General features: G+C 58.6%; 1 protein-coding gene and 1 long non-coding RNA gene across 2 annotated transcripts; both read right to left on the bottom strand.

The window, feature by feature from the left end:
* Positions 1 to 1,089: 1,089 nt before the first annotated feature.
* On the bottom strand, positions 1,090 to 1,877 carry LOC149990222 (uncharacterized). Its single transcript, XR_016508901.1, has 3 exons — positions 1,583 to 1,877; positions 1,309 to 1,493; positions 1,090 to 1,187 (listed from the first exon to the last, which is right to left on the bottom strand). It is a non-coding gene; the product is annotated as an uncharacterized LOC149990222 (long non-coding RNA).
* A 9,718-nt stretch (positions 1,878 to 11,595) lies between these two features.
* HSP90AA1 (heat shock protein 90 alpha family class A member 1) lies at positions 11,596 to 16,321 on the bottom strand. Its single transcript, XM_090265598.1, has 11 exons — positions 16,250 to 16,321; positions 15,622 to 15,783; positions 15,163 to 15,529; positions 14,851 to 14,984; positions 14,291 to 14,611; positions 14,045 to 14,210; positions 13,717 to 13,907; positions 13,477 to 13,624; positions 13,042 to 13,310; positions 12,403 to 12,736; positions 11,596 to 12,261 (listed from the first exon to the last, which is right to left on the bottom strand). The coding sequence occupies exons 2-11, from the start codon at positions 15,781 to 15,783 to the stop codon at positions 12,152 to 12,154; spliced, it is 2,202 nt and encodes a 733-aa protein (XP_090121724.1). The 5' UTR covers positions 16,250 to 16,321; the 3' UTR covers positions 11,596 to 12,151.
* Between the last annotated feature and the right edge of the window lie 11,377 nt (positions 16,322 to 27,698).

Raw genomic sequence — 27,698 nt, 5'->3', positions numbered from 1 at the left:
CAGCCCCAGGGGCGCTGGCGAGCAGAGGCAGCTGGCGGTCCCAGCGCCCCTGGCGTTCGGGGGTCGTGGTGGGTGTGGCCCAGGCTGCCTTGCGAGTGTCACCTGCAGGGTTGACGGCCAGGTGTGGGTACAGGCCCTGTGACAGAGCTGCTGCTGCTGTGCCCCGCACTCTGCCACCCGCAGGGGGCGGTCCGAGTCCTGCCTGGGCCCACCCCCGGGGGCTTCCGTGGAGCCGGCCAGGGTCAGCGTCCCCAGGCCTGAGACTAGAGCCAGGACCCCCATTGCTTCCTTCTGGAACGTTCCTTCAGAGATGCAGAGCTGGCTTGACTGCAGGCCACAGGTGTATTCCATTGACAATGGGGACCCATTTTAATGTGCTTCTCTGACCCAATAAATAAGGGTTTCCAGCGTTTGCGCAGCAGGCTTCCCCTGAGAAGAGCCCGCAGGCGAGAGTCCGCGCCTGGCCCCTGCGAGCCCGCCCCGTCCACAGGCGAGGGTCCCGAGCGAGCACAGGCTGGTGCGGCACCAGGGGAGGGGCCCGGCTGGGAGGGAACACGGGCGGGGACTTGCTGCAGGCAGAGGGCCGAGCAGCAGCAGCTGGCATCCGGTCACCACCGTGACACCCGCCCTCCTGGGGCGGGTCACCAGATCTGGGATTGCAGCTCACCCACCCAGAGATGCCACGTGGACCCAACAAGGAGCCCCAGGGCTCCCACTTGCTTTTCATCCTAACACCCGAGTTGACAGCACCCAGGTCAGGGCCTCCCCAAGCCTCATGCCTCCCCCCCGCCCCCCTGACTCAGTCCCTGGGGCCTGAGGGGGGAATCCCCACTGCTGGGACCACCACTCACCCCACAGGTGGAGGGTGAGGCTGGAAAGTGGCCACAGCCCTACCTATCTTCACCAGCAGAGCTGGCAGGAAGGGGGACCCAAGGGGCCCTGGAGCGGGGCACAGGCTCAGTGCACCCCTGCCTGAGGGACCACCTGCAGCACACACGCCCCCGCGTCCCCGTGGAGGAGAGGCACAGGCTCCCGGGGCCCATGCACCCCCAGCCACCAGGACGGATACGCGGCTCTTGTCCTCGGGAGGACTCCCTTTTATTGTCGCTGGGACCAGCATGGCCCTGGGGACTGCCAGATAGTGACCAAGCAGAGGGCCGGGCCACACGGCGGTCGGGGCTGCGCGCCTGCGGGGAGGGAGGCAAACGCGCCCCACTGTTTCTAGGTGCTGCCACCTTGAGACCATGCCCGCAGCAGCGGCAGGGCAGGAACAGGGCTCCGGGTCCCTCCCAGGTCACCCTCCCTCACGTGCTGCCTCTTCCTCTTCCTCTTCTCAGGCTCCGAAAGAAAAAGCTCCAGTTTCCTCTTGGACAGAGACAGCTTAGGCCCCTTGTCGCTCTCACTCCCGCGTCTGGGTGGCAGCCACGACACTGGCTCTGCCCTGTGTGCGTCGGCCAGTCTCGGGGGACCCCACGGCAGGGAGGACCTAGGAACTGACAGGCCGAGTGCCCTGAGCCCCCGAGGCGGTCCCAGCCCCCGCCACCCCCTACACAGGAGTGGCCGCTGGCTCACTCCAGCTTACCTCTCTCCAGGTACCGCCCACAAAGTCCCCGTAGTTCCTTCTGGGATTGGTCTGGGGGGAGAAAAGGCTTGAAGAAGCCTCTCTCAAGGGAGGCAGAGTACATGTGCCCACACAGCGGTCTGCCACCGCGGACATTCGGAGGGTGTGGCCCGGGCTGGTGGGGGGTCACAAGGACACGCTCGTTGGAGCCTGAGCAGGAGCATAAGACGCCACAGAGGTTTGGTGAGGGACTAAAATGCGCAGCTGGGCCACGGCGAACGGGACAGTCGCAGGAGACAGTCCGCAGCTCGTCTTCCTCAGCCCGTCGACCCCACGCGGCCGCCTCGTGCTCCTTCTGGCCCTGAAGCCAGAAGAACTAACTCAGCCATCCGGACCCTTCCCTGCGGTGCAGAGGCTGCGGCCCAGGGCGCAGCCAGGCGGCTGATATTCCAGGACCCTCCCCCCCAAACCCGGGCCGCTGGGAGAAACAGCTCCTGTTTTTTCTTAATCAAAAGACAGACTCCCAACGGGCAGGGATGTGAGCACCTCTGGCTCGGGGAGGAGAAAAGGGACTGTGAGGATAATGCCAAGGAGGGCCCAGGGCAGGGTTCCTGGCCTCGTGCACACAGGGTCCCCTCTGTGCCGCACCCCCATCTCCCCCAGGAGGGAAGGGCTGTGGGCGGCCAGCACCTTGAGGCGACGGAGCGCGCTCCTCTGCCTCTTCCGGAAGCCGGCCCTGGTGCTGGTGATGCTGAACGCCGCCCGGATGCAGCCGGGTCGGCCGTGCCACACACTGGCCATGGCTCGGGGCCAGTGGGGACACAGCACAGGTCAGTGGTTACGAAGGGAGCGGGGAGGGGTTAACCACAGGGGACCAGGAAGTATGATACTGTCTCGTCTTTACTTAGTGGTGGCCACTCCACGGGACAGGTTCGTCAAAGACCAGAGATGTGTGCCAAGAGGTGAACTTGACTCTGTCGTCCACCAGAAAAACTAATCTAGGGACCTCCCACCCTTTTAGTTAAAAGGAAACCCCTAAGCAACTGGTGGCAGGGCAGATAGCCCACGATTAACACCTCTGCTTGGGGAAAGCCCCTCACTGGGAAACGTCCCACATTCATCCACACTGAAAGTTCTAGAACATCAGAGCGCGGAGGGGACCACCATCCAGGTCGGAGGTCCTCCCTGCTTTGTTTTGTTTTAACAGGTGAAGAAGTTTAAGTCCAGGCTGGGGATGGACTCACCCAAGGTGGCAAACTGCAACCTTTTCCTAAAAAGCTTCAAGTTAAAAACATTTTTAAAAAACTATACACCCAAAGAACAGAGAAGATTCACTCTGAAAACAAGCAAGTCCTGGCCGGGCAGCTCAGCTGGTTAGCATCGTCCTGATTTGCCGAGGTTGTGGCTTTGATCCCCAGTCAGGGCACAGACAGGGATCAACCAACGATATAAGTAGAACAACAAAGTCACTGTTCCTCAAATCAATAAATAAAAAACTACTCACCACACACAATACATAGAGCCCCCACTGTGCGCCCCACACCCCGGGGTTCTTTGTGACCCACACGGGCTCCTTTACAGCCACTTCCAAGCACTCACAGCTGGAGGCAGAAATCTGCCTTGGAAAAGTGCCTACAGGTGGGATCAGGGCCGCAGGGCACGAACCGTCACACACGCTCGACCCCGACTCACTCCAGGCCTCAGCCTGAACCTCCTGTCAAACCAGCAGCCTCACCAGCCATGTGGTTTGGGGACTTACACGGAGTGACACCTGGGGAGGGTCTAATACCGCTTTTGACAGCAATAGGAATTCAGTCAACAGATGGAAGCTGCGGACGGCGTGAGGGTGTTGCCCGTTTACACCTGGGGAAACTGGCTAAAAATACTGAATTTGCCCAGAGCCACACGCACACACGTGCACCACCCCAGGGACAGCCTGGGCCCAAGGCACCAGCGTCTCAGCCTCCCTGTCTTTCCTGTCCTCAAGCAGAACAAAAAGACAAGCTGAAGCCCTGGCTGGTGTGTCTCAGTGGATTGAGCCATCCTCCAATGCTTTTGAGCTTTAGGTAGTAAAAAAAAACACGCCTCCCCAACCTGAGAAAAAGTCATTTTCATAGACTGACCTCACAGATGTCAAGAAGTCACAACCTGGTTACCTGAAGTTTTAAAATGGAAAAGTTAGGGAGCAGCAGGCCATTCTGGCCAGTCCTTGGTTGTGCCCCTTGTCCACCCTGGCCCCACCCCTTTGCTCACCCTGGCCCCACCCCTTTGCTCACCCTGGCCCCTCCCCCTTGCCCACCCTGGCCCCTCCCCCTTGCCCACCCTGGCCCCTCCCCCTTGCCCATCCTGGCCCCTCCCCCTTGCCCATCCTGGCTCCCCACTTCACACAGCTGTGCTTATGAGGCAGAAGGATGAAAAGCTCAAAAGCAAAACAGAAATGGAAGACCGGAGTGTGCATTTGACATTTGTTAAAAGGTGAACATTTGGCACATTTTTCTAATGAAGCTTTTAAAATTTCACTTTGTAAATAGAATGTTTAATGCATCAGAAAACCTGTGGATAATAGCAAAACAAGTTTAAATATAATACAAACTAAACACCTGCCAACAAGGCAAGAAAAGGAAAAGCGATGGGTCATGTGACGGGTCTGGGCCTTCCCCAAACAGTCCCGCCCCCCAGGGGCCAGGGCAGCATCTCTGTCACAGGCAGGGAATGGCCCAGGCCTGAGAGCCCACAGCTCCTCCTGGGGGTCTGCGCCTGCCCCCACCGCTGGAGCCATGCGAGGAGGAGTGGCCCTGGCGGGACCAGGTGGCTCTGCAGGTTCCCACCTGGAGCCCAGGGGCAGAGGCTGCGACGACGTCCAGAGAGCCGGTTGTGGCGGAGGGGAGGCGGGCAGAGCCGCCGGCCTGGGGCACGGAGGGAGGGGGCGGAGCAGGCCCACGGGTGCTGGAGAAAGGCCGCTTCGCGCACCCGCCCTCCAGGCCTGGACAGGAGGACGCAGCGTGAGGAGCCCTCGGTTTCAAAGAGAAACTTGTCTGCGCACGTTTCCAACAGGAGCCCGTCCTCATGGGAACAGCATCGTCTCCCCGCCAAGCCCCTGGGCCGGGACACGCTCCGGGAACAGTGACTCCGTGTCTAAGGGGACGGCAAGGGACCGAACAGGACCCCTGGTCCTAACCGCAGGTGGGCGCTCAGGTGAGTGTGTCCCCTCGAGGGGTAAGGCCGGCTCCTCGGGGGACAGTGAGGCCTGTGTTTGAGGCACAAAGCGCACCTTCCCCTCCCTCCTCCTCCGTCCCCCAGCGCCAGTGTTTTAAGACGAACCCCTTCATACCATCCTTGGTGTTATTTTGGCCACTTTTTTGTACAATTTTTCTGAGAGACAACAAATTAAAAAGGAACGACAGTGGATTTTTTTCCATTCTGCAGTCTCCTGTCCCTAAGCCACCCGAAGAAGAGGCCAAAACTCCTAACTCATGTTCAAAACAACGTCGCTCAAGCTTTCAAGGGAAAACCGGCTGCGATGCGCTCCCCCACCCCCACCCCACGTGGTACGTGCGAGGGGGCCGCTCCGAAGGGCCGCGGACTCCATCGGGTCACAGCCCCATTCAGGCTGGGGGACCCCCCAGCACCACGTGGATTCTCTCTCTTGTTTTAAGTCACTTTGCTTTAGAGGAAACCACAGGTTAAAATAATATTTTGGAGAAACACTGAGTAGCTTCGCCAGCAGGTGCTAATTAAGGGCAGGTTAATCCCCGGCGCCCTAGAATTCTGTGCGTTTGGGGGGTAGGGGCGGGGGCCCCCACGACCCAAGCACAGGCTGGCTGCTGAGGGCAAAGCTGGGGCAGCCCCCAGGCCACCCTCCCGCTGTCGCCCTGGGGAGGCCCTTTCTCTCTCACTCCTCATACCTGGGGGACATGGAAGAACTCCCCGCCAACCCACCTCCCACCAGGGTCTCTCAGGAAAGGACCCCAGCACCAGAGGTGACGGGAGCGCGGTGGGGGTGATGTCCTCACTCCCGAAGTGCAGGGGCGCCGCCCGCGCCCTCTTGGGGGGAAACATGCTCACCCCTATGGGGCAGGGACTCCCCTCCACGCAGGAGCTGGGCTGTGCGCCCCGCGGGTGGGCCCTTCTTTCTGGAGGAGACTCCCCCTCTCCTGTCCGGCCCTCGCGGCTTTAACGAGCGCCCCTGCGGGGACAGCAGCTGCAGGAAAGACCCCACAGGTGGGGGCACTTCTCACGGGGCGGGGGCGGGCGCCCCTGGCCAGCCCACCGGCCCGAGACTGGGGCGGGGCCAGTTTCCCCGGCCCCCATTCAACCTCGGGGGCGGCAAGGAAGGGGGCGTGAGGGTGACTCCGAGTACGGGTGTCGTCACTAAGGTGGGGCCCCCGGAGCCCGCTCAGGTGACGGTCACTCGGGCGGGGGCGGGGCAGACCCGCTGCGCTTACCTTCTGAGTGGCAGGTCCATCCTGTGCCACGTGATCACCCTGGGTCAGGGAGGAAAGCCATGCGGGCCGGACTCGTGCTGTGTGACGTCACCGGCATCTCCATGGCAACGCGTCGCCGCTCCCAGCGCCAGCCTCCCCAGAAGCTGCCTGCTGACTTCTGCGCGCGGGGACTTTCAGTCCGTCGCCCCCGCGGTCCCACACAGAATTTTTTTTTCAATATTTAATTTAGTTTTCAGAGAGAGAGGAAGGGAAGGAGAAAGAAAGGGAGAGAACCATCCATTAGCTGCCTCCCGCGCGCCCCCAACTGGGGAGCTGGGCCGCAGGCCTGCGCCCTGACAGGGAATCGAACCTGCGACCCTTTGGATCATAGACCGGCGCTCAGTCCGCGGAGCCGCGCCAGCCAGGGCCGCCAACAGTGTATTTAGAACGAATGATGAGCTGGCGAATGAAAGCTGCCAGAGATTAACTGGCGAATGCTGGCTGCTCACTCGCTTATTTATTTTTAAAGGAACGTTTTGAAGTCAGAAAGAGTGGGTCCTCCTACTTTGTCCCTTTTCAAGATTGTTAGGCTCTTCAGGGTCCCTAGCATTTCCATGGGAATTTTAGAACCGGGTCGTCAATTTCTGAAAAAATAGTGCCGGTGGGGATTTTGGTTAGGACCTGCTGAGTCTGAAGATCAGCCTGCGGAGTGTTGGCATCTTAAGAATTTTATGTCTTCCAGTCCGTGAGCATGGGACGTCTTTTCCTTTAATAGGTCTCCTTGGTTTTAACCAAGTTTTGTTGTTTTTATAATGTGACATATTTCTTTGGTTAAATTTCTAAGTACTTTTTATCCCTCACCCAAGAATATGTTTATGGATTTGAGAGAGAGAAGGAGAGAGAGAGACAGAGAGAGACATCAACGTGAGGGAGAAGCATCGCCTCTCGCGTGCGCCCAGCTGAGGACCTGACCCCGCAGCCCAGGCCTGTGCCCCGACTGGGAATCCAATGAGTGACCTTTCGGTTCACAGGCCGGTGCTCAGCCCACGGAGCCACACCAGCCAGGGCTCTTTCTTTTCTTTTTCTTTTGAGAGGACATTTATCTAAGCTGGGGTCAGCGAGACAAAGGAAGGGCTTGGCGTTGAGAAAGCAGCAGGAACGAGCCTAGGCGGCCGCTTCGGCTCCTGAAAACATCACAGGGAAGAAGTGAGCGGGGGCGGGGCAGGGTGGCTGCTGTCCCCTCACTGGGAAGTCAGAGGAAAGGGAGCCCTGTGGACTGGATCGGGGCTAAGCCCCGGGACAAGCCACCACTGCCCACTGCTGCCCTGGCTGCCAGTCTCTTGGGGACCCTTAGAGTTTAGGGGAGAAAAGGAAAGATTCGTGCCCGAGGGGGGAGAGAGGCGTGGGCGTGCTCCAGAGAGCGTGGCGATGTTCTGTATAGAAGGTCAAGCCGCCCGCACGGAGAGACTGTGCTTACTCCTCCTGTCCCATCAGCACGGCTCCCTCCTCCTCTGGACTGACGGCCTGGCTCCAGCCCCGCGCGCAGCGCTGAACAGAACGGGCAGGAACGAACAGCCCGTCTTCCTCTGACTTGTGCGCACAATCGTGGTACCAAGTGCCTGGAGTGAATCTGAGTTACGGAAACGTGCTGGGGAGCAGGCGAAGTCCTTGCAGATAAAGCGACAGTGAAATCCAGGAGACGCCTCAAGAAGCTGGGAGTGGGGGCATGCTTTGGGGGCTGCGGATCCGTCCGTTCGGCCACTTAACAAGCGGGCCGCTGCTCTGTCAATTTTCTTTCTTTCTGGTTAGGGTTTTGGGTTTTTCTTAAACCCAGAATTTAAAAAGTCAGCAGTGCCTGTTTGGGACCCCACGTGCAGCTCCGGAACATCACTGGTCATGTGTTGAGGCCCTGAAGGACTTTCAGGAGAAGGTGCTGTGTGTTGCCAGCAGACAGACGCTGTCGGCAGACGAGGTATTCAGCTCCCTGGCTGTGCACATCCTCAGGGAACCTTTATTCAGATTTTACTGGTGCTGTGAATATGCCGTGACTCCCTGAAAGCCTTCCTTCCTGGAATGTTCCTCCCAGGGAGGTGAAGCGATGCTCCTTCCTACAGAAGTGATCCGTCATCACACTTGCAAAGGTTGGAGCGGATCTTGACGGCTTAGAAAAAGGAACAAAAGCTTCCTAAATTATACAGAATTATTTAAACAAGTCATTGCCATCCCCACGGGAAGGGGGAACACAGTTACATGTACCAGGTGCACCAGGCTGGAGGTGACATATGCCACACGCCTTCTGGGGACACGTAGCAGGGAGGCAGGAGGACTGACCACACACCCAGTCATCGCAGGACTACTGAGAGCACCGCCCCTAGAGCAGGGGAGAGGACACAGTCCCGTCTGACAAAAAGGACTGTAAACTGAGCCATTCAGTGCGAGGAATCAGCCTGGTTCCGGGTGTGAAACCACCGCAGGCTCGTTACTGCTTCTGGGCCGCCCTCTGGGGTGGGAAACAGTCCTGGAAAGAGATTCTGTCAATGGCCGCACAGCGTTTTAGCGCAGGGAACGCGGCTGAGCTGCCCACTCCCCGCGGCGCGCCAGTGTCTCGTACATCCTACCGCACGGAAGACCAACGCCGTCCCCCGCGGGGCAGCCGGCGCCCCGAGGCCTGAGCGGGGCCTCCACTGGGGGGGCGGCCGACCAGGCCCGGGGGAGGCAGAGCGGGTTTGGAAACCTCCGAAGGAAAGTTAAGAAGATAAAAGAAGAAGTTGGAGACTGTTAAGTTCAAGTGTCTATAAGTGGGAGTGCTTAGGCTAATTTACTAACAAATACTTGAGTGCGTGCCATGTGCCGGATGCTGTTGAGTTTTGGTGACAGGCAGACATGTCTATTCTCAAAACCCAGGACCGGTCAGGACCTGTCTTCAGAGGCAGAGCCGAGCCTCACGCCCAGCCGGTGCGCAGACGTGCGGGGAGACCACCGAGCAAGTCGGGAGCCCGCGCCCTCGGGCTGGCCCCCATCGGCCAGGCGCCCGTTTCCTGTCTGTACGGTGACCTGAGCAGCTAGAGAAGGTGCGAAGGGCCATGGAACACGGTGGTGACACCAATGCACCAAACCGCCTCAGTGTCCCTGGCGTTCAGGACGGTTTCCAGGGTGAACACAGGCCCCGCTGCTTTGAGGCGGCCCCTGGCAACGGCCACGGGCGCTCCCCGGGGGGGTTGCGTGCATCCCCGCTCGGGCCTGCAGCCAGGGCTAATGTTCAAGGGATCCCCGGCCTCCGCTTCCTCTCATGGCTCAGACCATCCAGGACGGAACCGTCCGGGCTCTCCAGCGCGTGACACCCCTCCCCACTGCGAAGGCTCCCCACTCCCATTTGCGGAAATTAGGTCTGCTTCACCTCAGCAGTCACCCCCTTCCAGGAGCTCCCCCAGACCCTGCCCCTCCTTGCTGTCCTTACACCTCTGCGAGGCTCCCCACGGCCTTCTCTATAGCTGCCACCGCCGTCTCCCTCTGCCCGCCGCCCCAGGGACGCCACCACGCTGTGCTGGGCTGGTTCTCAGTGGGCGCTCAACAAAAACTTGATGCACATGTGCCTGGTGGGGATAACTGCACGTTCAGAGAACGAGAGATGGTGAGGGTGGCAGCAGTCTAGGGATACTTCCTGGAGGAGGGGAGGCTTTGGCTGGGACTTGCAGGACGTTACACTTGACAATATCTGTGGTAGAAGTGAACCTGAGTAAGGTGACCTCATGGGACAACAGTGAGGAAGCTCCCCCCTGAGATGAGTCTTTGGAAGTGATAGCTGTCAGTTTTGAGCACTTGGCAGCACTTGGTAACACCAGGCACCTGTTAAACCTGCTTACCCAGCAAAATGGCAGAATAGCTTTTAAGGTGCTGTCCCTAATCTACAGATGAGGTCATGACCCTGGGACCCAGCAACTTGCTCAAAGTTTTGGGTTTTTTTTAAGATTTTTTCACAGAGGATAAGGGAGGAAGAGGGACAAACATCCATGTGTGGCAGCCTCTTGTGCGCCCCCAACCGGGGACCCGTCCCACAACCCAGGCCTGTGCCCTGTCTGGGAATTGAACCGGCGACCCTTTGGTTCACAGGCCGGCGCTCAATCCACTGAGCCACCCCAGCCAGGGCTCGGCCACTTTTGAATGCCAGGAGATTGCTTTTTACATCTTTTCTTTTTGCATTTGCTGTTCAGGTACAGCACACCATTAAACTCACCGATTTTAAGCTCTATGGACTTCAATAAATACATACACCTGTGCGATCACCTCTAGTTTTGGAGACAGTTCCCAATGTTACCCCTTATCTGACCATCAAGCCCATGGGGATGCGTAGCCCCAGGCCACCCCCTCACCCACTCTGTTTGGCCCTTCCTAGCTTTTATGAAAACGAGATCACATAGCAGCTCTGGGCCAGGCTCCTTTCGCCCAGTGCAGTGCTTTCCAGGAGACCCCACGTCCTACCACTGTGGAGGCTCCTCCCAGCACTCCAACGGCCTCTGGTTCCCTGGGGCTCTTAGTCGTGGCCAGAGGTTGCAAAGCCTTTCGTGACATTTTTTTGTTTATATGCTGTGAATCTTGAGACACGGGACTAACAAGACATTAAATTGGTTTTTGTGTATCGAGCATCTAGGGCTTTGCAAAATTCGCGGTCAGTTCTCAGACCATCTTTGGGATATTCCGTAACTAGTCGTCTGCAGACAACCCAGCCACCTGTAACTCTCCAGGCCGTGCCCGTCCTCGCTTTCTCAGCGCTTGTTACGTCGGCGGGACAGGACGGGACACAGGCGGGGGACTCGGGAGCCTGGAAGCAGGAAGTGAGGGGCCCTCCGTGCATGCCTCACCCACCCCCGGCGCAGGGTCCCTGGGGCGGCCGCAGAAACTTGACCTCAACGTTCTCTCCCGGTGACTCAGGAAGGCCGTTTGCCGACACCCTCCAGCAGCCCCCGTTGCCCTTGCCGTTCACCCCACTTCCCGCACCCCCCCTCCCTCCAGCCGACAACCCCTCAGCACGAGGCTACAGGCTTTGGAACTAAACGTGGGCTCGAACACTGACAGTCAGTTGGAGTAATCGCTAAGCACTTCGGCCTGGCAGGTTTTAGGAGCCAACGCAATCTGTTCAGCAAGCCCTCCACCCCCGCCCCCACCATTAGTCACCATCAACCTTGGCGGGTGGCCTGAGACCCTGAACCGAGCCCTGTAGGGACCTGCTACCCACCGCTCAGCTCCAGGACTGGGAGACGCCCGTCCCCCCCCATGGGCGGACCCCGGGTCCCCAGCCCCCTCCCATGCGCCCTGCCTTGGGCTTGGTGGGCGTGCACAGCAGGGTTACCAGGGAAGGTGGCAGGAAGCAGACCGGGAAGAACTCCGACAACCCCAGGCCAAAGCTACTAAGGGGCGAGCGCTGGTGCCTTACTTCCACCCCAGAGGCAAGGCAGGCCCGCGGCCGGCAGCCATCTCAGGGAAGGCGTCGCGGGACCTGCCTCTTCCCTTCCACCTCCCCGCAGGCAACGCAAGTGGCCCTAACGGGGCCACACCCAGACACCACCATGTCGTCTGCAGCCCCCAGCACTCCCAAGAAAGACGTCTTCCCCGCAACTTTTCAGTTTGTATTTGCCACAACCCTTTAAAGCAGAACGTGACTTGAGCACTACATTTCCATTCACAGAACTTCTCAGAGCTCCTTCCGACGGCTTCGCGGCACGGGCCGCTCCCGGCCCTGGCACCTCGTTGGAAGGAAACAAGCCTGCGGCGGGCGTAGCGCTGAGTTTTCTAAGGGCTGTGCATGCAGTGGGTCACGGTGGGGGCGGGAGGGCTACAGTGTCCTGGGGGAGGGACAGTGTCTGCCTAACACCTCGGTAACAGAAGATTAAGGAGCACAAGTTAAACACTAGGCTACGCACACCTCATAACATGACCTCACTGTTAAAAGAAGCCAACAGGAAACTGAAGAGAATAGCCCGCTCCGCTCAGGGCCTGCGGTGTGACAGCATCGACACTTAGAAGTGGAAAGAAACCCTCTTTCCATAGCGGTTACGGTCATGCCAAACAGATTTTTTAAACATTAACAAAAATAAAGAAAGAAGTCCTTGCAAATACATCGCCCACGACTTGGGACGCAGGGGCGGGGCCGCGCGGGCCGGCGGGCGACCTAGTCCACCTCCTCCATGCGGGACGTGTCATCGTCCCCCTCCAGGGGCGGCATCTCCTCCGTCACCGCGGCGCTGCTCTCGTCCGTGGCGGGGTCGTCCTCGTCGATGCCTGTTCAGGGAGAAGAACCCAGCGGTCATTTCTTCCGAATGGCTGGTGCCCAGCTCCGGCTTTCTATCCCTTACGGATCAGGCAGCCTAACCCACCCCTTCGACAGGTGACCGGACGCACCCCCACGCCGCCCCGGCTTACCGAGCCCCAGCTTGATCATCCTGTAGATTCTGTTTGCGTGGGTCTGGGGGTCCTCCAGGCTGAAGCCAGACGACAGCAGCGCGGTCTCATACAGCAGGATGACCAGGTCCTTCACGGACTTGTCGTTCTTGTCTGCCTCTGCCTTCTGCCGCAGCGTCTCGATGATGGAATGGTCGGGGTTGATCTCCAGGTGTTTCTTCGCGGCCATGTAGCCCATCGTGGAGTTGTCCCGCAGGGCTTGGGCCTTCATGATCCTCTCCATGTTGGCCGTCCAGCCGTAGGTGCTCGTCACAATGCAGCACGGAGACGTCACCAGGCGGTTTGACACGACCACCTGGAAGGGAACAGGGTGACAATGGTTGATACACAATCCAAGGGCCCCGAGTGCCAATTAACAGGAGTACTTGCAAACTCGGGCACCTAAAGCTTCCTTCCCATACACTCCCCTCCACTCCCCACGTCTTCAGGGTCCAGAGCTCCACCCATCGCTGACTGGGGAGGGTCGGTGTGCGGTCACTAGGCAGAACTTCTGAGAAAGGGGGCCCGTGTGGCCCCACTCTGAGAAACGCCCATCACTGCCTCTAAGTGTCAGAAAGTAGGAAATGCAGGGAGAGAAGAGGGAAGATGACATTCACACACCTTTTCTACTTTTTTCTCCAAGATGTCCTTCATGATTTTGCAGAGGTTTTCAAACTTGGTCTTCTTCTCTTCCTGCCTCTTCTTCTCCTCTTCGTCCTCCGGCAGCTCCAAGCCCTCTTTGGTGACGGACACGAGCGTCTTGCCCTCAAACTCCTTCAGCTGCTGCACACAGTACTCGTCGATGGGCTCGATCATGTAGATCACCTCCAGGCCGTGCTTCCGCAGGCGCTCCACGAAGGCTGAGTTGGCCACCTGGTCCTTGGTCTCACCTAGCACAGCGGAGGGCTCCTCTCAGACCCCAGCCATGCAGGGGTCGCTTCCTCCCCCGCCAGCACACACCCAGTGGCCCACTCGCATTCCTGCCCGCGCCTGCATGACCCCCTCGCGCGCGGAGCCCCCGCGGGTGGCACCCGGCCTGAGCGCTGTCCCCATCACCTGTGATGTAGTAGATGTGTTTCTGGTTCTCCTTCATCCGGGTGCAGTAGTCCTTGAGGGAAACCATCTCGTCGCCAGAAGCAGACGTGTAGTATCTTAACAGCTCGGAGAGCTTCTTCCGGTTCTGAGAGTCCTCGTGGATCCCGAGCTGCAAGGGAACACTGGCTTTAGAAAGACTTTCTTCATGTTACAAAAAGCAAGTTTCGTTACTGCTACTAATACTCAAATGTTCACACCAACCTTGATGTTTTTAGAGAACTGCTCATAGAACTTCTTATAGTTCTCCTTGTCTTCTGCCAGTTCAGTGAAGAGCTCTAAGCATTTTTTGACCAAGTTTTTTCGGATAACCTTCAGGATTTTGCTTTGCTGCAGCATCTCCCGGGAGATATTTAGAGGGAGGTCCTCAGAGTCCACCACGCCCCTGATGAAGTCTGCAAGGACACAAAGGCCCAAGCCTCTGTGAGGACAGAGCAACCCCACACACAAAGCCCCAAACCGCAACGCCCCCCAACGTGCCGGCACGAGCACCAACGAACAGCGACAGTGCCAGCGACCGCCCCCGACTCACTCAGGTACTCCGGGATCAGCTCCTCGCAATTGTCCATGATGAAAACGCGGCGAACGTACAACTTGATGTTGTTCTTTTTCTTTCTGTTTTCAAACAGGTCAAAGGGTGCACGTCTTGGCACAAAAAGAAGGGCCCTGAATTCCAGCTGTCCTTCCACTGAGAAATGCTGCAACACACAGGCGTGGTCAGCGCGCCCGCCCGCTGCCCGCCGCCTGCCACCCACCCGCAGAGGCCGTCGCCGCGCACCTTCACCGCCAGGTGGTCCTCCCAGTCGTTGGTCAGGCTCTTGTAGAACTCCCCATACTCTTCGTTGGTGATGTCGTCAGGATTCCTGGTCCAAATTGGCTTTGTTTTGTTCAGTTCTTCTCGATCGATGTACTTCTCCTTGATCTTCTTCTTCTTCTTCTTGTCGCCGTCCTTCTTCTCCTCCTCCTCCTCATCAGAACCGACATCTTCAATTTCAGGTTTGTCATCAGACTCCTTTTCTTCTTTTTCTTTCTCTTCCTCCTTCTCTTCCTTTTCTTCAGCCTCATCATCACTCACTTCTTTATCACGTTCCTTCTCCACCTGCAAATACAACACAGAAATTAAATGGAGGCACCAAGACTACACCGAAGCCTAAATTAGCTGAGAAATATTAACCAAGGAACTTCTCGATACTCAATGTGCTGGTTACCCTGAGGAAGAGCTTCAGTCCAGTCCAGTAATGGCAGCAAGTCTGGGTCTTGGCCTTATCAGCAGATTAAAAATTAAGGATTTTATTTGGTTCCTTCACCTGTCTGTACAGAAGATACACAGGAACTTACAAACAGAGTGATGGGGTAGCCAATAAACTGGGAGTGCTTCTTCACAATCTCCTTGATCCTTCTCTCTTCCAAGTACTCGGTCTGGTCCTCTTTCAGGTGCAGGATAACCTTTGTTCCACGACCCATGGGCTCCCCTGCAAGGGAAGCAGGAAAACCAATTTAAGTTTAATCTTAATGGCCAACTCGAGGTGAGGTTACAACCCACTGAGCTCCCAATGCCACACTTTCCCATCAAGTCTACAAAGCCGAGTTCCCTGCCTGAAACCAGGCTGTCGGCTGTCGCCGCCCCCCCGCCCCGGCCCAGGGGCCCACCTATGTCGGTCCGCACTGTGAACGAGCCCCCCGCCGAGGACTCCCACGCATACTGCTCGTCGTCGTTGTGTTTGGTGATCACCGTCACCTTCTCAGCGACCAGGTAGGCTGAGTAAAACCCGACACCGAACTGGCCGATCATGGAGATATCGGCGCCAGCCTGCAGGGCCTCCATGAATGCTTTGGTGCCCGACTTGGCGATGGTGCCCAGGTTGTTGATCAGGTCGGCCTTGGTCATCCCGATGCCCGTGTCCACGATGGTGAGCGAGCGCTCCTGCTTGTTCGGGATCAGGTTGATGTGCAGCTCCTTCCCGGAGTCCAGCTTGCTGGGGTCCGTCAGGCTCTCGTACCTGATCTTGTCCAGGGCCTGACAAAGCCACACTGTCAGCCCCGAGGGCGCTGGGCTGGGGGGGGGGGGAGACGACGCCCGAAACCCGACCCGGCAGGACGGAGACTCACGTCCGAGGAGTTCGAAATGAGCTCGCGCAGGAAGATCTCCTTGTTCGAGTAGAACGTGTTGATGATCAGCGACATGAGCTGCGCGATCTCCGCCTGGAAGGCGAACGTCTCCACCTCCTCCTCCTCCATGGGCTGGTCGTGGCTCTGCGCTTGCTCCGGCATCTGCGGCGGCACGAGCGCTTAGTGCCCCGCGGCGCGGCCCCCGGGCTCTCGGAGCCCCGTTTACTGAAGCTCCGCGCCGGGCGGCCGGAGCCCGCGGGCCGGAGGCCGCCGACAAAGCGATGACCTCACTGCTGCGGCCGCGCGGCGGGCGGGAGCGCGCCCCGCGGCGGCCCGGACGAGCCCCCGGCAGGCCCCGGGCGCCGCCTCGCTGCGGCTCGGGCCGGGACCCGTCCTAGAGCGGCCACCCCCCCGGCAGGGCCCCCACCCGCCCCCCGGGTGCGCGGCCGGGCCCGGCGCGGGAGGACGCCAGCCCGCAGCAGGCCCGAGGCCTCCAGCGGACCACAGCCGCCCCCGCCCGCGGGCCCAGGGGCTGCGCAGCTCGGCCGGGCCCCCGCTGCCCCGTACGTGGCCGCCGCCCCCGGAGCCCGTGTCCCCCCGCGAAGGCCCGCCCCGACCGCCCCCGCACCTTGGCTACGGCCCCGCACGGACTCCCCGACAGCGCAGCACCACAGCGACGCAGGAGCAACTGGCGCGCAGCAACCGCTCCTCCCTTTTATAGACGCGGGTCCGCCCTGCGCGCGCGGCGCCCGTTCCAGAAAGCTCCCGAACCTTCCGGAAGCACCCTCCCCAACGGCCGCCGCGGCCGCGCGCCCGCGCTGCCCCCGCACCGCGCCTGCGCGGCCGCAAGTCTCGCGAGCGTCTCGCGCTCTCGGCCACAGCCCCACAGCCCCGCCCCCCGGAGTTGCCGGGCTCTGCGTCCCCTGCGCGCCGCGGCCGAGTCCGCAGAGTGAACTTGTAGTTCCAGGGGCGCCCCCGCTCGCGAGGGCAACGGCGGGCAGCGCCTCAGCTCCCTGCAGGCGTTGTGGCGGCCTCGGAACCGGGGTGCCCAGCGCAGGGCGCCGCTGCCAGGGGCAGGCAGTGGAGGCTGCGGCCGCGCTCCGGGCTTACTGGCCTGCGGGACGGGCAACCCCGTGGGGTCCAGGCCCGGGGCTGGGGGACAGGAGCGCCTGTCTTCGGGCCCCGAGTGTGGGTTCAGTGCCCGGGAGGTGTAGTTGGCGGGTGTGGCCGGGGCCTGGCGGCGGGAGTCCCGGCCTGGGCCTTTCTGTGACTCGGTCCTGTGCCCGGAGCCTGCACTGGAAGGGGGTCTCCGCGGCCCCGAGAGGCTGGGGCGCCCGCCCCCCGAGGTCGGGGCTCCCAGGCCGCCGCCGAGCCCCACCCCCACGCCCGTGCACAGGGACGCGCCCCAGCCCTGTGGGGCACCCCCTGGGACCAGCCCACGCCCTTCACACGTCGGGGGGCTCCTTAGTCGGAAATCCCAGCCCTTGGCCAAGTGCGCGCGCCAGGACCAAGCCCGTCTTTCTCGCTCACTTTAGGCACTTTCGGGGTGCCCACATCAAGGAGCTGACTCACGGCGGAGGGCTCACTGGCGCCCAAAGCCGGGGACTTTGTCTTCCGTTCCTTTAATTGTCCTGTTACAGTTTCCCCTCCATTGCTCTCCCCTGCCCGGCCCACCCCTTCTCTCCCCAAAAGCCAGTTTCTTAGGCTCCGTCAGCTCCGTGTTGGGGGGTTGGGGGGGCGCTGAGCGCCCCTGTCCCACCCGAGCCCCTTGCAGGCTCTCCCAGGGGCCGGCCCCCGCCCTCAGCTCCTCTGTCTCCAGCTCCTCCCGCGGCGGCTGCACCCCCCCCCCCGGGCCTTCGAGAACAATCTGGAAGCTTCTCAGGATGTAAACAGTCTTGGCTGACTGTCCCTCCCCTGGTGTGTCTCCGAGGAAACCCAGCCTTTCCAGGACGGGGGGCGGGACGGGCTGTGGAATGGGCGCGTGGCGCCCCGACTCGTGCGGAGGCAGGCGCAGCGGGACGGACACGGTGAGCACGTGGCGCGCCTCTCGGCCCCTGCCGGCCGCACTGCAGAGCGCGGGTCTGGCCCGCTTTCCCCGCGACCCGGGCTGGGGCGGGGGAGGGGACAAGGGGAAGAGGAAGGAGGGACGATCAATCGAAACTTTAAGTTCCCTGTCGCCGCGGTCTGCAGCGAAAGGTCCCCATGCGGCTGCAGTGGCTCAGCCGGCCTGGAGGCCTGGCCGCCTCTTCCTCTACTCCGCTCCTGCGGGGACCCGGGACGTCTAAGATGAGCCATTCCCGGGCCACCGTGGGAACCTGATCCCAGCAGGTCCCACCTTGACTGACCCACCTGCCTCCCAGAGCCCCTGTCCTCCAGGGGCCCCCGCCTGCCTCCGTTACTGAACCCGAGGACAGTCTCCGCCCTGCCCTCGTCCCCTCCCGGGCCTGTGCGTCCCCCGCCGGCAGGCTGTCGCCCCTGCAGACTCGCCCCCTTCCCTCCGCGCCCCCAGCCGGACTGAGCGCAGAGAACGCAGCTCTGAGCCTGGCGGTTCCCTCCTGCGCACACCCGCACCGACACCCCATCAGCCCTGGGAGAGCTGCGTAACCAGGGCACCCCCTGCCCGTTTGCCTGTTCCCACGGTGGTCCCTGTCATTCTTTTCAGAATCCTCATCTGACTTTAAAAAGTGAGGAAGGGAGAGGGGAAGAGAAACATCGATTAGTTCCCTCCCAGACGCATCCCGACAGGAGACTGAACCCGCACCCCAGGCCTGCGCCCGGGCCAGGATCGAACCCGCCCCACTCTGGAGCGCAGCGCGGCGCTCCAACCACCTGAGCCGCCGCAGGGCTGTGCCCAGGCTGCTCCTCTGGCCTGGGACACCAGCCCCTGCTTACTCCTGATTAACGTCCTGGTGGGCCGTCCTCACGCATGGCCTTAGGGACCCCTTCCCACCCCCGCCGGCCTTCCCGCCAGGCCCTGATGTGAAAACGCTCTCAGGACGTGGGGCCCCCTTCCCGGCATGAACCACAGGGCTCAGCCACGAGGCTGAGCCTCCGCGGGTCCACTCCCCCTCACTTCCCTTTCCACCCCACCTCCCCGGGCCTCCTCACCCCAGTACTCTTACCTCCCCTCCAAGTCCTGCAGAACTAGCTCCTAATTCTTCCTTGTGCTTGTCCCAAAGCGATCTTGCTGTCAGGGGAAGCTGACCGTTTTCCTCCTCCATTTGCAACCTTCACTGTCCCTTCATGAAGTTGGAACACGAGGCGCAGACTCTGGAGTCAGTCCCGGCTCTGCCCCTGCCTCCCTGTGTGACCTGGACAAGTCACGCACCCTCTCTGTGCCTCTAGCTCAGCATCTGTAAAATGGGCATGAAAATAGCTTCCTCACAGGGTTGTTAAGAGGCTAAAAGGAACTACCGATGGGGTCTGGCACCCAGTAATTGGTGTACATGTTCATGAAAGTAAATGAATAATTTCCTAATTTACCTTTTGGTTTCTTCTTTGACCCATGGGTAATTTACTAATGTGTTAGTTTCCAAATATTTGGTGGTTTTCCAGGTCTCTTTTTCTTACTGGGTTCTAATATTTAATTCCATTGTGAACAGAGGTCACTTAAATTCTTTCAAATGTATGCATTATCTTGATAAATGTTCTGCACACAAAATAATCATGCTGAGGGACAGATGCCAGTCATTTATATAAAATTTTACAAAATTTATATAAAATTTTACAAAATGCAGACTAATCTGTAGCAACAGAAGGCAGATCAGCGGTTGGGGGGGGCAGGGCTGCCGAGACAGGGAGGGAGGGCGGGGTTTTAGGGCAGGAGGGCAGGTCAGGTGACACGGCTGTCCACCGGCTGCTTTGCGGTGTTGGGTTCAGAGTTGCACACCTAGGCCAAAACGTACCAAACTGCACCTTAAACATGTCCAGGTTACAGCCTATCTCACACCTCATAAAGCTGTTTTTTTGTTTTGTTTTCAAGTATATTTTATTGATTATGCTGTTACAGTTGTCCCAATTTTTTTCTCCTTCCATCCGCCCAGTACCCCCCTTCCCTCCAGCAATCACACACCCCTTAGTTCATGTCCATGGGTCGTGCATATAAGTTCTTTGGCTTCAGCCTTTCCTATGTTATTCTTCACTTCCCCCTGTCTGTTTTGTACCAACAGATTATGCTTCTCAATCCCTGCACCATTCCCCCATTTCCCCCCCTCCCTCTCCCAGCTGGTAACCCTCCAAATGATCCCCACACCTATGATTCTGTTCCTGTTCTGGTTGTTTGCTTAGCTTGTTTTTGTTTTTATTTTTTAGATTCAGTTGTTTATAGTTGTATGTTGTCATTTTAATGTTCATAGTTTTGATCTTTTTCCTAAGTAAGTCTCTTTAACATTTCATATAATAATGGCTTGGCGATGATGAGCTCCTTTAGCTTTATCTTGTCTGGGAAGAACTTTATCTGCCCTTCCATTCTAAATGGTGGCTTTGCTGGATAGAGTAATCCTGGTTGTAGGTTGCTTTTCATCACATTGAATACTGCTTGCCAGTCCCTTCCTGCCTGCAAAGTGTCCTCTGAGAAATCAGCTGATAGTCTTATAGGCACCCCCCTTCGGCAACTCTCCACATCTCTCTTGCTGCCCCCGGGACTCTATCTTTCAACTTTGGCATCTCACTCATAATGCATCCTGCTGTGGTCCGCTCTGGGTTCAGCTCGCCCGGGACTCTCCATGCTTCCTGGACCTGTATGTCCATCTCCTTTGCAAAATTTGGGAAGTTTTCCTCACTTTTTTCAACCCCAATTGAACCCCGGTTTCCTTATTTGAACCCCAGTTTCCTTCCCTTCACCATAGGTTTTGTGTGGATTTTCCTTCGTTTCACTTAGCATAGCCTTCACTTCTTCCCTTATGTGTTTGCTGTACTCAAGCATGTCTGTCAAGCCTGTGAGCATCTTTATCACCGTGTTTTGAACTCTGCGCCTGTTGGGTTGGCTGTCTCATCTGTGAGGTTGGCTGTCTCCTCCTCACTTAGTGCTCCCACCAGAACCTTGATCCGTTCCCCCTTCTGGGCCATACTTCTCTGTCTCCTCATTCTGACAGGCTCCTGTGTGTGTTTGCCTCCACGTCCCAGGTAGAGCTGTCGCTCCTGTTTCGTTGTAAGGGGTGGAACCTTAGGGACTCGTCAGTACAGGGCGACCTGTTTCACCACGTTGTGGCGCTGTGTGTGGGGAGGGGTATGAGAGGAAACGATGCCACCTGCCCAGCACTCGCCCCTTTTCCAGGCTCTTCTCCCACTTCCGTATGGGACTGGCACCCCTCTAGCTGTTGCCCTGGCCATCATTCCCAGAGTGGGTGGGTCTGTGGACGTTCTAGGACCGTGGGGGCCCTTTAAACACGCAGACTCTGCTGAGAGACGGGCAGTTTCTGCCTCCGCCCCAACCCCCACTGGTTTGCACAGTCAGAGGCAATGAGGCTTGATTTTCCCCGGCGCTGGGACTGTGAGCTTCGAGGTCCAGTGAGGAGCTGGGAGTGCTCCCCAGGTGTCCCTCCTGATTTTTTAAAACATGTGACCGCACTTTCCACCAGCCTGATTCTGCCACTGCCGCCGCCACTGCCACCACACCGCGTCCTCTCCGTCCTAGCTCCACCCCTCCTACCTGTCTGGATGAGTATTTCTTCTTTATATCTTTGTTTGCTGGCCTTCCGTGCAGTTTGATTTTCTGGAACTTCTGGTTGTCTCTAGTTTAGAGGTAGTTGTGTTCCTTCTTAGTTGTGGAGGGAGACGCAGCGCGTCTGTCTGGGCCTCCATCTTGGCCAGAAAATCATGAAGCTGTTTTAAAAACACTGACATTGTTTAGCGAAGGCCTAGGAGGTGCACCCAGAACCAAGCTCTGCGGGAAAATCAGCGGCCCAGCCCTCGGAAGGGGGCCCAGTGGACTAGAGGTGAGGCGCACCAGCCCGAGGGCCACAGGGGACATGGCAGCCCTTCCCAGGAACCTGTCAGACCTGCGGCCACTCTGCCCGTGGCATGGGGGACGTGGGACCAGTGGGACCCAGGGAGGGCCTGCACCTCAGAGCTAGGGGGTGGAGAGGGGAGGGGGCAGGCTCCGGAGAGACCAAGGAGCGAACAGGCCAGGTGAGGCCGTGGTGCCCGCAGGGTCCTGCAGGGGTGGGGCTGTGGTCACATGGGTGACTGGTTCAGGGTCCGCTTTGTTGGGCCTGAATATCTGTGGGACATCCACGTGGACGGGCGTCCAGGAAACGGTGCTGGGATGTTGGCAAGAACTGGTGGAGGGATGGCTGGGAAGGGAGGGACCTGCCCATGCTTGGACAGCTGCAGGCTGGCCTGAGGACAGAGGTCTCTGTGAAGCCCAGGAGCTGGGGGCTGGGAGGGAGAGGGAACTGGAGGCTGGAGGCTGGCCTCCGAAGGGGGTTCAGTGTGGGGGTGCCTGGGTGGCAGGGCTCTCCCTCCCCGTCCCTAGTCTCTTGCAGAAGTTGGATCTGCATCTCCTGCCTCCTGCGCCTGCTCTGAGTGGGCCCCTCCCCCTCACAGCTGGGGGAATCTCAGGCAGCACCCCAAGAGCTTACTTTTCAGTGGGGGGTGGGCACAAACGATGATCCTGCACACTAGGAATGAGACCACTTCAGGTAGCTCCGTCCTAAAGGAACCAGCCATGAAGGTGAACTTCCGGAAGCATCATTCCCCCTTGAACTCACCTTCAAGCCTCCTGAGTCATCTGACTCAGCCTTCAGCCTCTGCATTCTGACAGCTGCCAAGGCTGGTGGGGTTTTCCTTTCCAGTGTCCTGTGTCTTCATGCTCAGGCTCTCATTCAGGCCCTCCCTCCGGTCCCCATGCCATGGCCACCTTCCGCTGGCTCCCGCTGGATTTATTGAGCTACGTTCCCGTGTCCGTCTGCCCCCTTCCCAGTGCAGAAATGCCAAGGCTCCGGGGACACCAAGCCAGCAGTCCCTCTCGCGACGGCGAAGTCCAGGGCCCAGCTGCCCTGCTGCTTCCGCCCTGGGCCCCTCATTCCTCCAGCCTGATGCTCCCCGTCTGCACGCCTGACGTCAGTGCGCTCAGATCTGGAACGCTGGCTGCAGACACCCACACATTGCCCAGGCCCCACAGGCCCTGCCCACAGCCCCGCTGACTGTCAGCCATGACCGGGTGGCCTGGAATTTAAGAATCTAGCAGAGAAATCCATAGGGAGGGAGGAAGAACAGAAAGAACAGAACATGGAAGTGTGGTGGGGGCGGGGGGGGGGGTGGCGCAGGTGCACCAAGAATGCATGGCCACATTGTTTCCCAGTCTGTTCTCTCAGCCCCACCCCCGACCCCAGGCAGGGGATGGCCAGCCCCTCCCGGCTGCTCTCGGGTGAGGTGTTTCCACCGCCCCTGAGTCCATTCGCTGTGCGGACGCTGCAGTGAGGCCAGGACCCAGCAGCCCGGCCCTGATCTGCTCTCCAGACTGTTCCGTCTGCTCTCAGTTGCTCCCAAATGTGTCCGGAACCGAGAGGGCTGTCAGGGGTAGACCAGAAGAGACTTCTGCCCCTTCCTTTTCCTCCTCCTCCATCACAGCCTTAGGTGAAGACTAGTAGGATGTGTCACGAATCAAATGCCTGTGTTTAAGCTTATGTCCTGACTGGGGTTTTGTGGCAGTGAACAGCTGACCAGGAAGGAACAAAGGGACTTTTAACCCAGCCGTGACCCTGCATGCCTGGCCGCCAGGAATGCAGGCACTGATGGGTGACCCCAGAAACCGCTGGAGGACACATTGACCTGACCAGGAGACTGGCCCTGAGGTCCTTATCAGGATGCAACCCCCCCTGTTCCAGATGTCAGTCATGGAGATGCTCCTCAAGGTCAAAGCCTCCCAGGGGCTCAAACTCCAAAGACTGCGCTGTCTCGCCAGGCCCCTCAGTGCTCCTTCCTGTAGGAAACAAGGACATAGTGACTCCCAAACCAGTAGAAAATCACTAGTAACAGAGGACAAGTGTAACTAGAGGGTCTTAAGGGCAAATGTAATTAGAGGGTCTCTGAGAAGGGAGTTGACAGCATTAGCACATTTACAAATCACAATGGGGGCACTTAGATGAGCAGTTAGATTGTAACTCCAGAGTGACCAGCCATGGAGAAACAGGGGAGAAGGAGAGGGGAGGGGGAGCTGATCTCATTACTATAAACCAGTTTTTTTTGTCTACTTGGGGCACACATGCTCCTGGCTGAGGGTGCGGCCGACTCTGCAGACTCGTGAATAAACGCCTCGCTTTGCTGCTCATGTCCTGTGTCCCGGTTTTTATTGTGGGCGTTTCTCACATTCCCCCATGCCTATCCCAGGCTTCCCTAGAGAAACTGGCCCCAGACATGTGTGGGGGCAGGTGGGCGTTAGGGTTTTTATTTGATATTATTAAACGCGCACTTACAATCCAGTCCTCGTCGCTGCTTCTCGGCTGGGTGGTGACCAGCACCACGAACCCGGGACCTCGTTGGCCTGCGGCTTCGGAAGCTTCGGGTGACTCCTCCGCCTCTGATGCCCTCACCTCTTCTGCAGGTTGACCCTGTCTACCAGGCTCAGCTCAACTTGGAGTCACCCTCTGCAGCCAAAGTCACTCCAGATGCCTCCTCTGCAGCTCTTAGCCCAGGGGCCACGCTGGCATTAGGCTTGACCTTTCTCACCTCTTTGGCCCAAGCCCGGCTCAGCCCGGTCTCAGGAGCGGCAGCCAGAAAAGTGGGGGACGACTGCGCACAGGAAGCCCTCACCAGCGTCACCAGTGGGCTCTTCGCTGCGACTTTAAGTGAAACAGCGCGGCCTAGCGACAGCAGTGTTACCCTGCGCTAGCGGACGTGAGCAGGGTGAAGTTCCTACAGCCCATTTCTGGTCACCAAAACATCACCAACCTCCTGGATGAAGACTCAAAACATTTCTAAAATTAAGTCTTGAAATATACGCGTGTGTGAGCTATACAGACATCTAAGAATGATGAATAAAAACAAGAGAATGATTTTCCAACCTGCTGACAGTTCCAGGTCAGGGTCGCAGGGGCTGGAGCCTCTCCCCGCGGCTCAGGGCGCCCTCCCACCGCAGGGGCACTCACAGCCACCCACGGTGGCACTCTCACGGGACCAGGTAGACACGCCATTCCCCTCCCCTCTGTGATGTGGGAGGACACCCGCGCAGACACGGGGGCCCCGGGCACACGCCACGGACAGGGTCCGGTGAGGAAGCAATGTTTTTTTTTCTCATCGACGTTGAAATAAAACCACCTTGAAGAAAAAGACGGAACCAAGGGCGGGCTGTGCGTGAAGCGGCAGTGCTGCGCCCTTGGCGCCACCGCGTGGCCAGCTGGGGGCTGTGCGGCCTCCCGGGAGGAAAGGCTTTGAGGCTCCTTAGGATTTCCTGCCGTCTTGCCTTCCCCCGGACAGAACTGGGGACGAGACCGTGCCCCACCCTGACACGTTCATGGCGCAGCCGCCAGCCGTTCACTGGCACGGTCTCTGTAAGACGGCAGGAGGGGCAGACTTTTAAAATGAAAACTGTGTGTGTGTGCATGGGTGTCAGGGGTCCAAGGAGGGAATCGGGGGCAAGGCTGGCTCTTGGCACAGCGGTGCCTCTGGGACACATCTTGGGGACAGGCAGGCATGTGCAAGGGTCGACGGAGCCGTTCGCCAGAGCCCGGGGACACTGGGTGGGTGTGAGCGGCCCCGGCTGAGCGTGGCCCGCGTGGAGGGGGGTCCCGCTGCGCTCTGCCCTGGCCTCGTCCTGAGGACTCACCGCTGGGAGCGTGGGGAGGACAGAGCCCTGATCCGCTGGGAGCCTGCGGCAGGCTGTGTGTGCTTCTGCGATAGCTTGGGAACTGGGGACCTCTGGCCCCCCGTCCCTCGGGCTGCTGGGGTCTCAGCGGCAGGGGAGCAGCAGGCGAGGGAGACACTCCTGTTTCCCTGCAGAAGGACTTCAGCCTCAGGGGCTCTAGGCATCCTTAACCCTTCGGCCAAAAAGTTCGTTTGGTTTTTCCATACGATGGCTCTAGTAGTGCTTAGTTGTCCTGAACTTCATTCGAAATAATTTTGTTAGATTGTATCATGACAGCTGTCATATCAGCGTGCATTTAAAAAATACATCAAATTGGTGAATTTTTGTGCAGCCATTTTAATATTGAAGATGGAAGGAAATAGACATTTTTGGCATATGATACTTTATTGTTTCAAGAAAGGTAAAAATGCAACTGAAATGCAAAAGAAATGATTTGTGTTGTGTGTGGAGAAGGTGCTGTGACCCACTGAACGTGTCAGAAGTGGTTTGCGAAGTTTCGTGCTGGAGATTCCTTGCCCGACGATGCCCCATGGCCGGGTGGACCCGCTGAAGTGGACAGTGATCCAATGGAGGCCTGAATTAAGAACAATCAACATTATATTATGTGGGAGGTAGACAACATCCTCAAAGTATTCAAATCAATAAAGTTATTGGTGAAAGTGAAAAATGGGTCTTTTAATTTACAAAAAAAACAAAAAACTTTTTGGCCAACCCGATATCAGGTCCTGTGGCTGCTGTCACAGACTGTCATAAGCTGGTGGCTTAAAGCAACAGGGACGTCTCTCTCAGCGTGGAGTCCGGACTCAAGGCGTTGGCAGAGCCTGGCTCCCTCCAAAGACCCCAGGGGAGGATCCTCCCGGTCTGTTCCAGCTTCTGGTGGCCCCGGGTGTTCCTTGACTTGTGGCGGCACCACTCTAACTTCTGCCTCCAGGTTCACGTGGCTTCTTCCAGTGTCCGTATCTCTTTAAGGACACTTGTCATTGGATTTAGGGTCCACCTGGATAATCCAGGACGATCCCATCTCGAGATCCTTAATTGCCGCAAAGGCCCTTTTTTCCCAAATATGGGGACACTTGCAGGTTTCAGGGATCAGGATGTGAATGTATCTTTTTTGTATATCCGGGAAGCAGAGCCTGGAGATGGGGCACTTGCACAGGTGACTCATGGAGGGAGTGTTCCCAGGAGGAAGTGAGCGAGGAGAGCAGGCTGGGGCCGGGAGAGAGGCTAAGCGAGGCCCCCCCAGCTCAGCCTGGCCTCGCAAGGTGTCCTGAAGCACGTGTCCCACCACCCAGCTGTTCCACCCGAGGCGGTCGCTTTCCCCCGTGGGGGCAGGTGTAGCCTTTCTGGGTAGGGGCTCCTTTTTGGCCAAGGAGAATCATCCAAGGGGGGCAGCTGTCACAACAGCCCTGGGCGTGGGTTGAAGGGATCTGGCCAAGGTACCCACAACATTTTCTACAGACTCTCCAGAAAAATTCCCTCCATGCTCCCGCCTCTCTCGCCTTTCTCTCTCTCTGTCTCTCTCTCTCTCTCACACACACACACACGCACACACACGCATGCATGCACATGCATTTCAATTATAGGGACTCCCAGACCCCCAGAAGCCACAGACTGCAGGTAAGGACTGGCTGGCCTAACACTGTGGTCTCTCATCCCACCTGCGCCTTCCCCGCCTCTCTGAGGGGATGATTGGCGTCTGGGAGGACGAATGAGCACCCTGACAGCAGGCCTTTTGGTGGCCTCCTGCACAGAGCACGCGCCCCAGCCTGCTCTCTGCCCACAGCGGGGCCTGCCACTGTCCCCGCAGGCTCTGGTGGGTGAAATGAGTTCTAAGAGAATTTGAATTCAAAGGGACGGCCCTCGGCCACAGATGTGAGACTCTTCTTTCTAATCAGCTTTTCAGTAACGAAGCTCATAGCTTGATCGCCACCTGTCCAAGCCTTGTGACTCTCACGTAGTTCTGAACGCAGGCAGAGGAGCAAGGGGATCTTTACAAACCTCCTGAGACCCAAACCATCTCATCAAAGACAGAGCTGTTCCAAGTACTGTCTGTGGAAGGGCCGCAATGCACCAGCTGTCACCTGGCTGCTTTCCCCCGGACAGAATCAGCACACTGCTTCCTCCACAGTTGAAGCTTGCCACGGGAGAGCCAGGGAGCTCGGCAGTGCGTTCGGGCCCTGTGAGCGGTGCCCCATGACCACCCATTGACAAACCTGGGGTGGCCGAACCCAGAGGCCATTGAGAGACGTGGGACCTATGGGAAGGGCTCGCA

The sequence above is a fragment of the Furipterus horrens genome, unplaced genomic scaffold, assembly GCF_987537825.1.
Source record: "Furipterus horrens unplaced genomic scaffold, mFurHor1.1.pri manual_scaffold_21, whole genome shotgun sequence".
NCBI lineage: Eukaryota > Metazoa > Chordata > Mammalia > Chiroptera > Furipteridae > Furipterus > Furipterus horrens.
This window is presented reverse-complemented; position numbering and strand designations above follow the sequence as displayed.

Coding starts and splice junctions, on each gene's coding strand:
- HSP90AA1 (XM_090265598.1), bottom strand. CDS start 15,783: ATGCCGGAGCAAGCGCAGAGCCACGACCAGCCCATGGAGGAGGAGGAG. Junction 14,612..14,850: donor GCTACCCCATCACTCTGTTT/GTAAGTTCCTGT, acceptor TTGTATTTGCAG/GTGGAGAAGGAACGTGATAA. Junction 13,625..13,716: donor AGTTCTCTAAAAACATCAAG/GTTGGTGTGAAC, acceptor GTTCCCTTGCAG/CTCGGGATCCACGAGGACTC.